Below are 16,891 nucleotides of genomic sequence, written 5' to 3' on the forward strand. Positions count from 1 at the left end.
CATATGAACTGATTCAAACATTATGGTCTCTATATTTAGAGAATGTATACCAAGCTAAGTGACATCCAGGAGAAAATAAACCAGTCCCAGAGCCCTTTACCTCTCTTCACATGTCTACACGTCAAACCAGATGTTTCAGAGCTCATGTTTGCAGGTAATTTGTATTCTTGTTTTATGTTAAAAGCTCATCTCTTATACCTGATGAATAATGAGTACCACATGCAAAATAAGCAGCCAACACATATCCCTTGTAATGTAGCGTTGGTGTCAAAGACAGGATGTGGTCCGATGTGTTTAATTCTGCAGTTACAGAAAACATTAGCTGAGCTAAATAAAGGAACTATCTTAAGCACCAGTTTGTGGTTGCTCTAGGTTTGTCCCATATAACACAACACTTCCTCTCTGTTGGTGTGGGCTCTATGGTAACTGCTACAGTGAACTGCAGTTAAAACTTTTAAAAAGAGAAATGACTAAGATTGCTGCTATCTTAACTCATTTCATTGTTCGTTGGAGGTCGGCTCATTATGACAAAAACAGTCCTTATCAATGAGTGTGTGTGTGTTTGTGTGTTTGTGTGTCGACTGGTCCAGGCTTTAACCTGCCTTTGTTGGTATTAGTGCCATGTTTAAAAACCAGGGTTTAGTTGAACTTTTATTGGATATTGAGTATATTAAAACATCTGTAAATAATGAAACAAAGACATGGAGCTACAACATTAATAAAAAGTCGGATTAGCTCTGGTATTTTAAGATTTCATTGTCTCCTGTTCATTTACCGGTATATTAATTTCCACAAAGTGTAACACAGGGAGTTCCAGTTTATAAATGGCATTTCTGACTCAGTTTCACCGTCAATCTTTTAATTTCACTTAGTTGTGATAAAAGAAAATTTGTTTTAATTGCTGTTTAACTACAAATGTTCCAGTGTTGCTAAAACGAGATAAGTAATCAGGTACTCTTTGTAAAGAGAGAGAAGACTTGACAGATTGATTTACACTTAATTCCATGTAGGAGTGTTTGACAGCAAACACAACCATGATTTATGAAAACTAATCAAAAAGTGGGATGGAGGGAAGAAACAGCAAACTTTCTTCAGCATGTAGCAGGTAAATGTGCATCTTTAAAGTCAGTAGAAGCCATGAGCTTTTACTGAACACAGAGTATTAACCACTTCCTTATGATTGCTTTAACAAATGAGTGTAAGCGCGGCAAGCTCTCACTAGTCTAGCCCCTTAAAGCTCTTTCGTACACGACATTTCTTCTAAAAAGAAGAGGTCTTTAAGTCTTTACTGAACTTGAAAGAAAATAATAAAAATAACAAACAGATTCAAAACAAATAGAAAGTGACGGTCAATGACTGTTACAGACTTCTACAATGAGCAAGTACTTTTATCTTTCATAAACTAATTAGTCAATAACCAATCAAAAGGCACCACGTAATAAGCTTAAGCACAATACAATTACAGATGCTTATTTTGTTCAAATAGCAGAGTAAAAAATTTAAACTCACGTAAACACAAAATAACATTTTGTATTAAGTTCCAAATATATATGTGTGTATATATATATATATATATATATATATATATATATATATATACACACATATATATATAGACATTTGGGTGTTATGGTTTGTATTGTTTTATATCTCTGCCCCACTGATTGCTTGTTCTCTTGTTCTTTTAAACCTGTGTGAAATAAATAAAGAAATAAAATAGCTTGTGAAACAGGCAAAAGCAAAACATGAAAAGCAACATAAGACTTTAGGTTTTCAGTGCATAAGAAGGCACTGGGAAGCCAATAAGACAGAAGGAGGGTCTTTAAATCTGTCATGTAGATGTAGAGTCTAATACACAACTAAATGCAGACCTCTAGGGCCTAAGACAGCTGCTATAAATAGATTGGGATTGACTCAACACAGGGAAAAAACAATCAGCACAATTAGAGAGGAGGGGAAGTAAAACTGTTTGCAACAACATCCATCCATCCATCCATTTTCTTTACACCCTTCTTCCCTAAATGGGGTCGGGAGGGTTGCTGCGTCCCGGGCGAAAGGCGAGGTAGTTTGCAACAACAGAAACTACCAAATTAAAACAGGTACTAAAAATGGGGCTTACAAAATGATATTGCAACTACAAGATCAAAATGTAACACTAATAAAGCCATGAAGACAAATGTAAAAAAAGACCACATAATCTCACACTGACTTTTAAGATTATGTTTTTTCCTTTCAAAAACATAATCTTTGAAAGGAAAGCATAGACTCAGCAGTGTGGTCAACTTATCGTAAAATCTTTGTAGTTAATCACATCACAAATGTCTTATCGTTCAAATGTCTTATCAGCTGAGCTGCACTGAACCTGCACTCTAACATCCTGAATAACTTTTTAAAATTTTCCTTTTGAACATATATATATATATATATACAATTTTATTTTTTTAAATATACAGTATATAGATTTACGTCTCTGAAAGTACATTTGACATCACAGAAGCACCAGCAGCTGCATGATTTCCCTTAACTGACAGTTAAATATAGTTTACAGATGAATCACATTTTCTATCCTCCTGTTACGTTTATTTATTTGCATATAGATAGGTTAATTATTGAATTATTCCAAGAAGGGGTCACCCACAATCATGTGGGGAGATATTTCACTGTGGGCCGGTTTACTGAGAAATTTCCCTTGTGATTTGATCCACCAGGGTGTCTGATTATTCTAAATGTGCGCAGGGCTCTGCTCTCACAATAGCCTGTGAGAGAAAACTGACCCGGCGTAAGGTATTCCCTCTCTTGTTGTTGATGAAAAGGTACTATTGTGAAGAGCCACTTCGACACGTATTTACGAAGATGACGCAAAACCTGCACCCAATCTGGAATTACACGTTTCTCTTTTCTTATCACACACCAGGTACCTAACAGTTAAAAAAAAAAAAACAAACAAAAAAAAACAACTGTCTCGATGACAAACATTGCAACCTTGCTAGTGTGAAAATATAATTTACTATCTTAGGTAGCCGTCTAACCGTGAAGCAGTTTAGTTTTGTTGTTGTGATTAGTGATGTTTGAAATGTGGTCTCTACAAACTTAGGAATGTTTACGCTCACACGTTCACATACTCTGGCAGAATTTCAGTTATTTTTAGAGCCAATTATTCAGAAGACATAAATTATATTACTCATGGTAGGGTGAAGCCATTTACTGTCATCCTGTTGTGTTATTTTTTTTCAATCATATTGACATCAGAAACTACCCAAATAGCCCTGATCAAAGGTTGACAGCTTGATGTCTGTTTTTTTTGTAGATGAAGTTCTTTATTTTCTCAGATAATAAAGATGTCAGTTCTTCTTGGAGAAAAGCCTTCAGTCCCTTTAAGGTCTGGGTTGTCTTACTTAAAGGAACTGCGTGTTTGATTCCATCTTAAAGTGCCTCGATGATAGAAAACCAGGAGACTAAGGCTGCAACTCTTAATGCTCAATTCCAATTTTTTGCTGAAATCCAATTGTCACAAGCAGTGCATTGTTTAGAGAGGTAATAATAAATGGAGGCGATTGTAAAGTTAACTGGACAATGGGAGCCAACAGTATTGGAACAACACAAAGGAAGGTAACTTCCTTCACTGACAGATTTTACAGATTCATAATTTTTATCAATTGTTTGTGTCTGGATTTGCTGCGTCTGGCACATTTAATCTGAGATGAAAGTCAGATTAAATGTAACATTATCGTTCAGACTTCAAACGTTTGGAAGTGGCACAGATCAGATATTGGGGGTGAAAAGATCATGGCAGTTCAAACTGTGAGTCTCCTTCACCTGCTGTGTGAACAAAACCTCAGATGGTTGCTCCAGAAACATAACTTTCTGCTGCTCAAGACTGAAATCCCAAAAGTACCGAATCCCTACACAGGCTGTTTATGAGGCGTCTATATTTGGTAGGCTAAAAACAAATTTAAAAACTACTCTGATTCTAGGCAAAGGCAGCTTTTAAAGTTTTTAATGTTGCTTTCCCATCATTTATTACGTCTAAAGTGAATACCTCCCTTTATAGTACTATCTCACAATAATTAGGTGTATAATATTATTTGGTGAGTAACAATTTTTCACATTAACTCTAATTCCAACCTCCAGATTGGGTGGAGTTCACGCCGTATGAAATCGGAATGGCAAAGTATGGCACCTTCATGACGCCCGACCTGTTTGGAAGCAAGTTCTTCATGGGAACAGTTGTGAAGAAGTACGAAGAGAACCCTCTTCATTACCTGATGGGTAAGGAAATGAATGAATGAAATCAACTGGAGCACTTGATTTGGGTGTCTTCTGCTGTTCGGTGCTGACTGAGCATGTTTTGGTGTGGCAGGCGTGTGGGGAAGTGCATTCTCCATTCTGTTCAACCGAGTGCTGGGAGTCAAGGACACAGCCGGAGGCAGCACCATGGAGGAGGAGTTAGGTAATCTATTATTCTGTTTTCTCCTTTTTTGGAAACAATAATGAGTGAGAAATGTAACAAAATTGTTTCACCAAGTTAGCTTAGAGTTCTGTCAGGAGTTTCAGCTGGAGATTTTTAAATTTATATCCCCTCTCTAGTTTTCTAGACCTGATTGAAATTTAAAAGCAAACAAATGATTGATACTTTGGCAAAAAAATTGACTAATCAAAGTTTCTTAAGATAGGTATTTTTTTGCAAATATTACAGCAAAGGCTGATCTTGTAAAAGAAAGAAATTTCTAAAAATTCCTCACTTTACAAAAATTGCAAAACATATTTACACAGATGAAGGTAAATAAATAAAAATAAATGTTGCAGGTGAGCCTCAATGAATGAGATGATTGAAAAGGAGAATTTATTTCAGCAAATAAATGTATAAAGCTCATCACATATTTAGATTCATTACACACACACACAACAATGTATTTAGTTTTTCTAGAAATAAAATTTCATGATTTATTTTCAAGACGTTAATTGAAAATTGAGTTAAGGGGAAAAATGTAGTAGAAAAACTTGCACAATCAAAGTTGATAATCAGATTAAATCCCCTTTTTTCACTCAGGTAATTTAATCATCAAAATTACCTGAGAGAAATATTTAAGATGTATCCGTTTGTTACAGCTACATCTAAGAGTTTTACATTTCTGAATTGCGTTGCTAAAATAAATTGAGGTCTCAGTGACACACCTGTAAAAACAAACTGGAGCAAAATGATTCTGAATTTGTCATAAAATGATGAGAAGCAAGATCCAAAAACAAAAATGTAGGTATGAATCCAAATACTACAGAACAAGGAACCACTGGTGGCACAACAGGATGATCTGACAAAGAGTTGACAGAGAAATTTATATGCATGGGAGGTGATTAATGAACAAGAAGTAGGTGGTTGATTAGAAACTGGGAACAGCTGTGAAGGAAGGCAGCTGTGAAGTTGAATTTAGGAAGTAAACCAAGAAGATAAAAAGAGAACGTTAACGATAAAGACTGCAGATAATAGCTGAACAAAAAGACAAAACACCAGAACACTACAAGTAATCTTAAACCTAAAAAATTAACTGAATATAAAAAGCAAAACAAGACCTTTGGTTCAAAGTTTATGACAGAATTTTACTAACTAAATATAATGTATAGTATTCATATAATAGTTAAAATTGAGGATATTGAGGTTGTGACTGCAGCAGTGTTTTAGATTAGTTTGTAAATGTTGAAATCTGTGTAAACAGAATCACGTGTGTTAGTTCTTGATGGCAGCTTTCTTTTTGCTTTCGATGGAACATCCTCACACTGAATTGGAAATTACTGCATGCCTGAGATGCTTTTATCTGTCATAAATGTTTCCAAAGATTGTTTTTAGTCCTAATGCTTCATCTCACACCTTCAAAGAACTTTTTAAAAAATGCAGTTTGGGTACTGATGACAACCCATTTGTAAGGGGAGATATTAACTTCATGACAGCTCACTAGCTCTTCCTTTGAATGCTTTTGTATGTGGCGGCGTTTATATCAGACTGTGACAATGAGTTGCACAAATGTGTGAGAAAATATTCACATAGTTTAAGAATGTTGTTTTATCTGGAGTAGTTCTCATAGAGATAAGCAGCTGATGGTAATATGATAATGCCACAAAACCTTTTGAAACAGGTTATCAGGTTAACTTTAAAACTTAAAATAAACTTGTTTAAGGACTTGCAGAGTGAAGAATTGTTTTGTACGTCTTACAGAGCAGATCAAACCCCAGCACATTGTTGGAGAAAACAGCCTTGACAATGACGATGAACCCAGAAAAGGTAAGCTGAGAAATACACAAAGGATTTAATGCACAGCTGATTTACTGTGAATAATTGTCACACTGGTGTGTTTGAAGCAAAGTTTCCATTTGCATCAGCTGGCGTGACGGCTGCATGAGAAAAACCATTTTGCTTAAGAGGCTCTGCTGATTAATGAATGTTTCACTTAGACTTTTGAAAAGCTGTTCATTGTGATTAAAAAAAAACAGACTTTTACTGAAAAAAAAGCTATAAATAGGAAAAAGGACAATATGTGGGAGAGAAAGAGAGAGACAGGTTTGAAAAAAAAGGGTGTGTCAGAAAAAGAAAGACTGGTTTCAAGTGAACTCTGTTCATAAGAAGTCTAATGTTTCTCTTTTTAAAGCTGCACGACTTCAAGTAACAAATAGCCAATTCATTTTCCAATGAATGCATACGCCTTAGAAGGTGTGTCAGAGTTTTCTATATTTAGACGAAATTTAAAACTTTGTATTTTCAAACAGTTTCTGACGGCCAACTCTAACCAGCTTTAATAAAAGCATCACTATCGTGTTCCACTGTGGGGACAGTCTGTTCAGTGTAAAACTTTTGTACATGCATTTTGCATATAGGTAATAAAATTGTTTAATTTTGATGTCTTCTGACCAGCGCACATGTTCTGTATATAAAGGTTTAAATGAGACTTCTTCTATTGGCATTAGCATCTTCCTTGCATGACAAAAATTTTCACCAGATTCTTGGTCTTGGTTCTTTAGAAACTGTTTTCTAAACGTTTTTGAGTTATTTAATCTCAAAAGTCCTCAGAATTTGACTTTTTTTATGCATAGATACAGGTGTTAAGGAATATGTATTAAACAGGGAGCAAACATAAGAGGAAAAACACTATAAAATCAACAGATTTTTAAGGATTTAAAAAGTTATTGACTTGATATATATTTGATATATATTTTGTTCAGGTTGGGCTTCTCTCTATTTCTGCAAACAAAAAGTTGATTAAAGAGATAACAATGTTTGAAATCTAACCGTGATAAGATTATCGACCATAATCCACCATAATTTTCTCTCTGTTTTTTTCTGTTATAACACATGCAGAGCTCATTGCATTTGTAGAGAATTACTAAGAGGAAGTCACTTAGTTTAAAATAAAACTACAGGTATGATGGTAGCCAAATACCTCAAATGTTTTAAGGTTTACTGTTTATCAAGGTCAGATGATAAAATCCAAAACATGTTTGAAAACTCCTAAACCAAAAGGTTAAAAGATACAAGTTCATTTTCACGAATTGGCGTGATGCGTTGAGAGCTAAATGATGTCTTTGTGAAATTCTTTGGTATATATAAAAAAAAAACAGGATTAGAGTGTAAAGTCCTTTTGTGTTGACTTTCAGACTTTTTTCTTCATGCCCCATTGTTAGTAACATTTTGTCAATCGACTCCACTTATCTTCCTTTTCTTTATGTAGGTTTTTTTTTTTTTACAGCACGTAGTACAAACCAAGCATGGTTAGTAAAACAAAGTTTGTTTTCTCAAGTACTTCCTCCTCTTTCATTTGAAGTTAGGGAAAAAGAAAATATTGTTATAGATAAAACTTTCTTGGTCTGACTCATGAGTTGCTTAGCTTGCTCTTTTGTTGTACAATGATTCACGTTATGTAGACCATGGTGGGCTAAATCAGTGATTAATGGCCAGTTTCCAGGATGTTTTTGTTATTTTCTAAGTAACTAAAACTTGAGATAACTCACTGGCTCCTTAGAAAGAGCTATTGGTGACACACTGAGGAAGAAACAACGCAAGGCACTGACCCATGTGGACCAATCAAAACTGACTACACTTATATTATAAATATTTTTTTTAAAACATGAAAAGGTAATTAACATAATCCATCCATCCATCTATCTCTAGTGAGACATTTCGGCCGAGAGGCAGGGTTCACCCTGGACAGGTTGCCAGTCTGTCGCAGGGCAACACAGAGACATACAGGACACACAACCATTCACACACACACACACACACACACACACACGCACACGAACAATTTAAAGAGACCAATTAACCTTTAATCATGTTTTTGGACTGTGGGAGGAAGCTGGAGTACCCAGAGAGAACCCACTCATGCACAGAGAGAACATGCAGAAAGACACTGGGCTGGGAATCGAACCCAGGACCTTCTTGCTGCACCAACTGCGCCACTGTGCAGCCATAATGAACTTAATCAAAAATAAATTTATTGTTAATCATGCTAAGCTGAACTGATTTCATTACCTAAAAGATAAATCTAAGCTACCAATGGTAAAAGTACTGAACTCCACTAAATGGGAACATTTTATAAATAAGGAACTGAATACTTAAACAAAATTATTGCTACCATTTTAAAAAAATGTATTGAAAGTTTTCAGGTCTCTCAGAAGTTTAAAGAAAGGAGTTAATATCAGGAGAAAATGAAAAAAACAAAAATGTAAAGGTATATCAAGTATGTCTGTTTGTGTACATAACATTGACATATTGTTGACCTTTTTTTAATGATTTGCACATGTGATGATGATTGTTGTTCTATCTTGGATTTTAGGTGGATCAGAAAACCCAGATTCAGAGGAGGAGTATAGCCGCACCGCTCAGGCCAGCTGGGTTCAGAGGATGTTCACTTCGCTCTTTAGTGACTCTGCCCTGTTCAATACAAGAGAGGGTCGAGCTGGAAAGGTACACTATTTAAACGGTAACACAGGTCAATCTGCTTTTTCTTTCTCTTGAAGCTCCTTTTATCACCTCACCAGGTGCATAACTTCATGCTGGGCCTGAACCTGCACACCAGCATCCCTTTCTCTCCTCTGATGGAAATGCCACATCCTCTGCTTACACCTGAAGAGGAAGTGGATGCTGTAACAGGTAAGAAAAAAAACAATGATTCGCTGTTCACTCTTAGCATCAAGATGGGGCAGTATTGTTTTACTAGGATACATGATAGTTTCTCCATTTCTTTTTAATCCATTTAGGGATAAAATTCTGATGCAACCAGAATAATTCAGAAGTCAAAGTTTTATTCACTTTTTCTTATCTTGTTTTTGATCTCCTTGTGCACTGGAACATTGTTTTATATTGTTTTAGTTTCTAATGATTCAAATGATATAATTTTTTATGAAATTAGACTTTAGCTGCAGTTTGAAAATATTTTGTATGGTGCACTCCGTTCAAGTTACTCAAGGAAAATCAGCAGTAATGAAGACCAAAGTTAATGTCACTAAGGAATAAGCTCATTTGAATCGTTTTGTGCAGAATAATGTCCTCATGATAAGCTTTCGGAAAAACTGTGGCTTGGATTAGGTCACATAATATTACCCAGTTTGTTTCTCGCATGGAATTATCCTCGAAAACCATTTCTTTTAAAACAAGTTCTATGATGAGTCAGGATCCAGTGCATTTAGGTGGCAAGTTGTGGCAAACAGCAAACATGATGCTGTTTCTGTGAAGCTAGAAGTTTTCTTAACTTTGCTTAAAGAGTCTCTGTGTTCTTGAACTTAAACTAGATCATCACAGAACAAAATTCTCTGCATTTATTATCACTCTTGTGTTGTTTAGTTACCATTTTGACACAGATTGGTTGTTTTTTTTTCCTGAGATCATTTCAAAGGCTTTACTTACGTCTTCCAATTGCATGTGCCATACAATGCACATGCAACTGTGCATTGTTCATGTTTGTATTTCTTTTATTCCATCTAATCCAAGGATGGGTTAGATGGAATAAAATAAATGTAGTTGTGTCATTCTTTGTCTTTTGTAGATCCAGATGAGTTTGACCGTATTTATGAACCTCTGGACGTGAAGAGTAAGAAGATCCATGTGGTGGACAGCGGCCTGACCTACAACCTTCCCTACCCACTCCTCCTACGGCCTCAACGCGGTGTTGACCTCATCATCTCATTTGATTTTTCTGCTCGACCGAGCGATTCCAGTCCTCCATTCAAGGTTAGAAACCTCTTAAATCCAGTGAAATCAAAACTCCACAAAAACATGATCTAATTAGTAAAAAATGTCCCACAGGAGCTGCTGTTAGCAGAAAAGTGGGCCAGAATGAACAAGCTGCCGTTCCCCAAGATTGACCCAAAAGTGTTTGATCGTGAGGGTCTGAAGGAATGCTATGTCTTCAAACCCAGGAAGGGGGAAAAGAATTGCCCGACTGTGATCCACTTTGTCCTGGTCAACATTAACTTCAGACAATTCAAAGCACCTGGTAGGTGTGAGCATGTGTAGAGACGTTCACAGAGCTGGAGGGATCAATGTTCCAAGAGTATTGTCATGGTTACACTAATTTACTGTCAGCTCAAATAGTAAGTTTGACTCTGGAAATGTGAGGAATTTTGATGTGAAAAGAATGTGGGAATGTAATCATAATCAGTTAGCGGCAGAATGTGCTGCATGTTTTTTCACAAAAGTTGCACGCTTTATCTGAGGGACCCAAAAGGAAACCATCTGCTCAAGGTCATGGGAGTTTCTAGGAGGAATTGGTGCTTATATATCTACACATGCAAAAATGAGTCACAGTGTCTTCAGTTATTATGACTCACCTCTGTAATATATGGCTCCTGTAGGATCCAGGTGCAGCTGGGGAATCCTTCAGTGTAGTGGGAGGGCTGTTTATAGAAACAAACCATATGAGGAGCCATGCAAAGAAACAGAATCTCCTCCTTTCCATTCGTGTCTCTTTGCGTTCCTGTTAGTCATCTGCCCACCAACTTTCAAAGCCTGTTTATATGATACCAAACATTTTGTTTTTTCTCTCAAAGCCAAAAAACATCTGAGGAAATGAAACCGTAAAGGAAATTCCAGCGTCTGCATTTTCTAACTTTTAACCTGCATGTAGGAGCAAGTTGGAATAAAACTCATAACGGTTCCAATGTAATTCAACATAGACTGCATTTGCTAAAACTGCATTCGTATCAAGAAGTGAGATTATTTATTTCGCTTCCTGCTCATGTTTGATCTGCCCACAGGGGTTCCCAGAGAGACTGAGAAGGAGAAGGAGTTGGCTGATTTTGACATCTTTGATGACCCGGAGTCGCCATTTTCAACTTTCAACTTCCAGTACTCCAATGAGGCTTTCACCCGACTTCATGACCTGATGGAGTTCAACACCCTCAACAACCTCGAGGTAAAGCTTGGTGATGTTGCAAGTCTGGCACAAATTAAATTTCCGCAACAAGAACCAGTTGTGATGTCGGCAGTAAATTTTGCAATGTGTAAGAACTTAAGGTCACGAAGGGATTGACGAGTGATTCAGCAACATCTTAAATAAGCCGGGTTCATCTATCTTTATTCAGTTCACTTCTGGAAGGAAGTTTCGGATTCCTTAGTATATTATTGGGCAACATCAAAAATTTTAAGTATTACAAAGGAAGTCTGGCTCACGCATGTTTTGATTTGTTTTCAGAGGAATGCTTTTACTTATCCTACTCCATTTGAATGATGAATTGAGTGATTCATGTTTCACTAGAGATTTTATTTCACCCATACAGTTTCCTCTGGTAGTAATCGTTTTTTTCTTGGCAACATTATTTAGTGAAAAGCTATCTAAAGAGTGTGTGCATGTCATGGTATGCAGATTATGCACAACCGTTTCTCCACCAATAATATCGTACATATAAGGACACGTTCTTTAACTACTGCTAAAAACAAGGTCAAAAATTAAATATGAAAATCTGAATGCTATACTTTATCTTTGTTTATTTAACAAAAAACTGGGGCGAGAAGGAAAATGCAGAGAGAAAAATCTAAAAACTTTCCATGAAATAGCTTTTTAAAAAAAATATTTATAAATTTGAAAGGCTGCAGCATTGCATCACTTGACTGCTGTATGACCCAAACTTCAGCTGCTGAAGTGGAGTACTTTGGTGCTTTTTCTTTTCACTTATTGATAAAAACCCAAATGGTTATCTTTCGTTCTTGACAGATGGGAAGAATCTGTCCTTATTTTCCATATTTATAGTTTGCTATAGATTGTGCTGCGCATTATAGCCGAACATTTCTAGATTAGTAAAATCTGTCCGTCTAGAATAGGCTGTCCTAACAGCATTTTTTCAGGAGTCTTGTATTTCAACAAGTTTATAATTACACGTCATTGCACCATGCACTTTTTTAAAAAGGAGGCTTTCTCCTCATAATCCCTACAAACGACTGATACTTGTTCAAGCTTGTCCAGTAATATCGTTACAAACTAGAACTTTACACGCTAACTGGATTTGTAAATGGATGAAATTTCTGCAGTTTCATTAAGCAATTGTACAAACAAGCCTCAGATTAAACTAGGTGAAATATCCACTGCTGGGAAGCTTTTTGCATTTACCTTCATTTAAGAAGAAAGTCCCTTTATGTCAACATTTATGTTTCACAGGAGACCTGGACAAGAAAACACACAGCTATGAGCCAAAAATGTTAAATTAATGTGAAAATAAGTCAGTAAACATACAGTTTCTAAACTCCCCCAGAGAAACAAAAACTTTAACTGTGAGAACATTATGAAGGTTTTTCCCCAACCAACGTCCAAATGAAAAAAAAAAACATAATTTCTGCAAAATTAAGAAAAAATTGTATGTACTCTAAGCAAAAGACAAATCAAGGACCACAGTATTTACCCAGCAGTGATTTGTACTTGAAGATATGTCTCGGCTCTTCTCTTCTTAGGCACAATGAGGGTCAAGAAACAAGAATTTAACAGGAAACAGTGATGGGTACTTCTCAAAGGATCCATCTTTAATTTAGAGAACTGCCATAAACAGAATCTAAACCCCAAAATTGTGGGTATAAGGAGCATACAAAAAATGTCACCACATTGAAAAACTTTTAAAAGTCTAAGCATTTTTTTAACTTATTGATTAAAAAAAACTGACTCATCTCGAGACTAAAGTTCTAGTGTAACCCTCAAATGCTCATGAACTCTGTGAAAGAAATTACATTTAATCACCAAATACCAAATATAGGTAGGATCATGCTGTCTTGATAAGGTCTGAATCATAATTACCTGATGGTAGAAATATGGCCTTCTTCATTTGAAATGTAGTTGTAAACCAACTGAATAAACTTTGGTGTCATCTGCATAAAGGTGCGCTTTGATGTTAGCATATTTTTCCTATTGCTATTCAGCAAAAATGTAAACTAAAACTGACCCTAAGGTCTCGTTTAGATCACTGCTGCCGTTTTTCTGCATTGTGACGCACCTCATGTGATGTGTCATGGAGCCGTTGGATTCGCGCAGATTCTTATGTAATATGTATAAATACAAAAAGAGAGCTGGTGAAGAGCTAAAGCAGTAAAACAGATGATGGCTGGAGGTTAGCATAGCCAGGGAGGGAGTGATTACTGGAATTAGAAACAAATGAGACCATTTAATTGAATGTGAACATCTGGAGGAGAGATTGGCTCTGAGGGAAAATGGCAAGAAATTTAACCAAAGTTTTTATTTACACAAAATGAGGGGACAGAATAATCACAGAAAATAAAAACAAAACATGCAATTTTCTGATCATTTTAATTTGGTTTGGTTATTTTATTGTTAAAAGTAGCATATGACTGAAGAGATAATAATATCTCCTTGCTTCCTGAATGTCTAGACTCTAATAAATATGGAAAGTTAAGAAGAAGCACTAACTTATGGGAAAACATGTTAGAGCCAGCCAAATGTTTTTACCAGCTGTAACTTTATACAAGTCTATTTCTTACCCGAGTTGTCCCTTTCTTTTGGCATTTTTGGGTGTTCTGTGTCACTGTAATTTGTATTTAATTCTTCTATTTGTGCTTCTTGTTGTAGGTTATTAAAGAGGCCATCAAGGATTGTATTGTGGCACGGAAGGAGATGCCCTCAAGCCACTGCCTTAACTTCTCCCTCAGCAGCATCCCTAAAAAGAAGATTCTCAAAAGAAATCCTGATTCAAAATCCTGGAATCACCTGGGAAAGGATGGCCAGTAGTTCCAGGATAAGACTTTGAATAAAGAGACTTGTTCTATTTTTGGTGATTTTGCCTTAAGGTTAAGTGTTTAACTTTAGGAAAATGCGCCTGTCCTGATCTACAGGATGACTTGATGTAATTCAGAGATAAGACCTGAGAAAAGTGACGTTTTGTGTGGAAAATCGCTGATGAAAATCTTGGGATTGGATTCCATTGCAACAGCATTCTCATCTGGTTTAATGTTCACATGTGATTTCTGGAATAACACACACAGCTGATAATTATTTCATGGCTTCAACTGCAGTCAACAGTGTTGTTAGGAGAGATCTTTTTGTTTTATTTTTTGACTCGTCTTTGTCAAATCTTTTTACTCATCTGATTTTTCTCCCAAAGCACAACATTCCCAATAGTTTAGGACGCGTCACTTTGAGCCTCATTTGCATCTTTCCAGAGAAATATTTTGGCGTCCTGTTGCTCATAAATTCTACTGTCAAATTACTTTAAGAAGCCTCATTTGCCGTTTTTGTGGGCTGAACTCTTTTCGAACTGATTGTGTGGCTGTAGAGCATGCACTTTAAAAAAAACTTTTTTCATTTTACCGCCTGTCTTAACTTGTGATCTTGTTTAAAGACATGGATCACATCTCATAACTTTTGTTTGTGTGTGATGGTAGCTCCTAAACACGCAACCTGCACCCCCTCTGGATATCTTAAACATCTTAAGGATGTTTACCCACCTACGTAGCAGGAGCACTCCCTGCTGCCCAGAAGGGAGTGCCAAATTAAAGCTATCATTTTGAAAAAAACAAAACCCATTACCATAGCAACAGCTGTTCACTCTCTTCCTTTAACATTTTTGTCTTAGCACCAGTGTAAATATGTGTTTAGTCACCTGACCAGTTTGGTCTAAAATGCAAACTTTCCTTGACAATCACTTGCGCCAAAAAGTAAAAAAAAAAACCCCAAAAAACCGTTGCTTCCGGATGCTTTAGACGTTGGAATCGAGTGTGGGTGGAGTGGTGTATGCCGTTACAAGTGCCTGCTCACATCTCTTAGAACGACAGCCCTCTATTCAACAATATTGGGTGGAATTTTACACACTACACCTACACCTGCAGCAGTAAAGGCCTGGAATCTGACACACTACTCCTAACGCCTGCAGGCGCCTCAAAGGCTGCAAACACAGAGGGGAGGAATTTTTTACCGACGCACTTCCAAGCTCTCTGCAGTCAGGTTTTGACCATGACTGACTGGAAACAATCTGAGATAAAGGGTAGAATCAAGCTTCAGGGTTGTGTGATTAAGAAATACTTCTTTTTAGTTTTATTTTTTTGTCAATTTGTGTCTTTCTTTAAGTTTTATTTAGGTTTTTAAAAGTTGTGGTAATCTTGTGTGTTCTTTGAAAAATGACCTTTTGGGGAAATCATTCATTCATCATCTCACATAAATTCATAGCAAAGATTAAAATTTTTTTTAGGTCTACACAGTGCCTGGGAGAAGTATTAGCACTGAAAATTTCAGTGTATTTTATTTGGTTTTCATATTAGAGCAAGACAAAATAGTAAAGGTACAATTTGAATACTTTGCTATTCACCCCACCTAAATTAATACTTTGTTGAAATACCAACTGCTATAATTACATCTGCAACTCTTTTGGTGTTCATCACCAAAAGAGTTGCAACCAACTTTGCACATCTAGCAAATAACATTTTAGCCAATTCTTATTTGGAAAATTTCTTAAGCTCATTATACGGTGAACATCTGTTCTTCATATCTTTTTCCGGATTCTCAGTCAGAATTAGATTAGGACTTTGACTCGGTATCAAAGTAAGCCGGGTGAATAGATATGCATACGTTTGGATTTTCATTTGTAAAGATTTTGGGCCACTTCGTTTTACTCTGATGCATAAAATTCCAATAAAACACTTTATGGTTTGTGTTGTAATGTGACAAAATTCTGGAGACTGTAAAGAATATTAGAGTTGGCTTGAAATTAAAACATACGTCCAAAGTAAATTACAAATCTGAGCCAACAGTGGTTGGTTTTTTCATCACAGAAAACCCTTTAAGGACTTTATACTGGAAACTTATTAATTTGTTTATTTATCTTGCTACTACAGAGCATTATTGAGATTATTTTAGACTAATTCTGTCGATTCAATGTCCACAAATATTTATAAAAATATATTTATGGTCAATATTTCTTCTTAATAAACTCCAGATTGAAAATAATGACAGTTTGAGTAAAACCTTCATATTACAAATATCTTAATCTCATTATTTCTTTTTTTCTTGTTTGTTTTAAACAAAAGCTTCTGGCTTATTTGCTGTTCTCATCAGCCTGCGTAAAAGACAATGAATAGGGGACCACACTCAGTGTAATCTGTTGGGTTAAAGCAATGATGATTTTTTTTGTCTTTCTGCTTCCAAACTGCATTTACAACAGGGTTTAAGTTGTTGTACTGTTTTGTTTTTTTGGAAATGTTTTTTTTTTTTTTGACAACGTTCACATGTAACAAACTGAAAGGTTAGTTCTTTGATTTGAGATATGAACAGTCATGCTCCTGTGATCATTTAACTGTATTAAAAATGGCGAGACGTGCCATGCTTAACTGTTGTGTTTGTGTTAAGAATGGTTAAAAAAAAAAGGAGAGAGAACCGTTTCGTCTCATGATGTTTTCTATTAAAATATTTGATATCCGTGA

The 16,891-nt window shown here is 35.9% G+C and overlaps 1 protein-coding gene across 1 annotated transcript in view; it reads left to right on the forward strand.

The window, feature by feature from the left end:
* Positions 1-16,891, forward strand: part of pla2g4ab (phospholipase A2, group IVAb (cytosolic, calcium-dependent)) — a 28,152-nt gene extending 11,261 nt beyond the window's left edge. The window contains exons 10-19 of the mRNA XM_044129661.1: positions 40-154; positions 4,132-4,269; positions 4,361-4,450; positions 6,209-6,274; positions 8,820-8,950; positions 9,025-9,136; positions 10,029-10,213; positions 10,289-10,478; positions 11,239-11,396; positions 14,049-16,891. Coding sequence (XP_043985596.1) covers positions 40-154; positions 4,132-4,269; positions 4,361-4,450; positions 6,209-6,274; positions 8,820-8,950; positions 9,025-9,136; positions 10,029-10,213; positions 10,289-10,478; positions 11,239-11,396; positions 14,049-14,207 — 1,344 coding nt within the window. The 3' untranslated portion in view covers positions 14,208-16,891. The remainder of the gene's footprint in view (positions 1-39; positions 155-4,131; positions 4,270-4,360; positions 4,451-6,208; positions 6,275-8,819; positions 8,951-9,024; positions 9,137-10,028; positions 10,214-10,288; positions 10,479-11,238; positions 11,397-14,048) is intronic.

This window comes from Gambusia affinis, linkage group LG10 (assembly GCF_019740435.1).
Source record: "Gambusia affinis linkage group LG10, SWU_Gaff_1.0, whole genome shotgun sequence".
NCBI lineage: Eukaryota > Metazoa > Chordata > Actinopteri > Cyprinodontiformes > Poeciliidae > Gambusia > Gambusia affinis.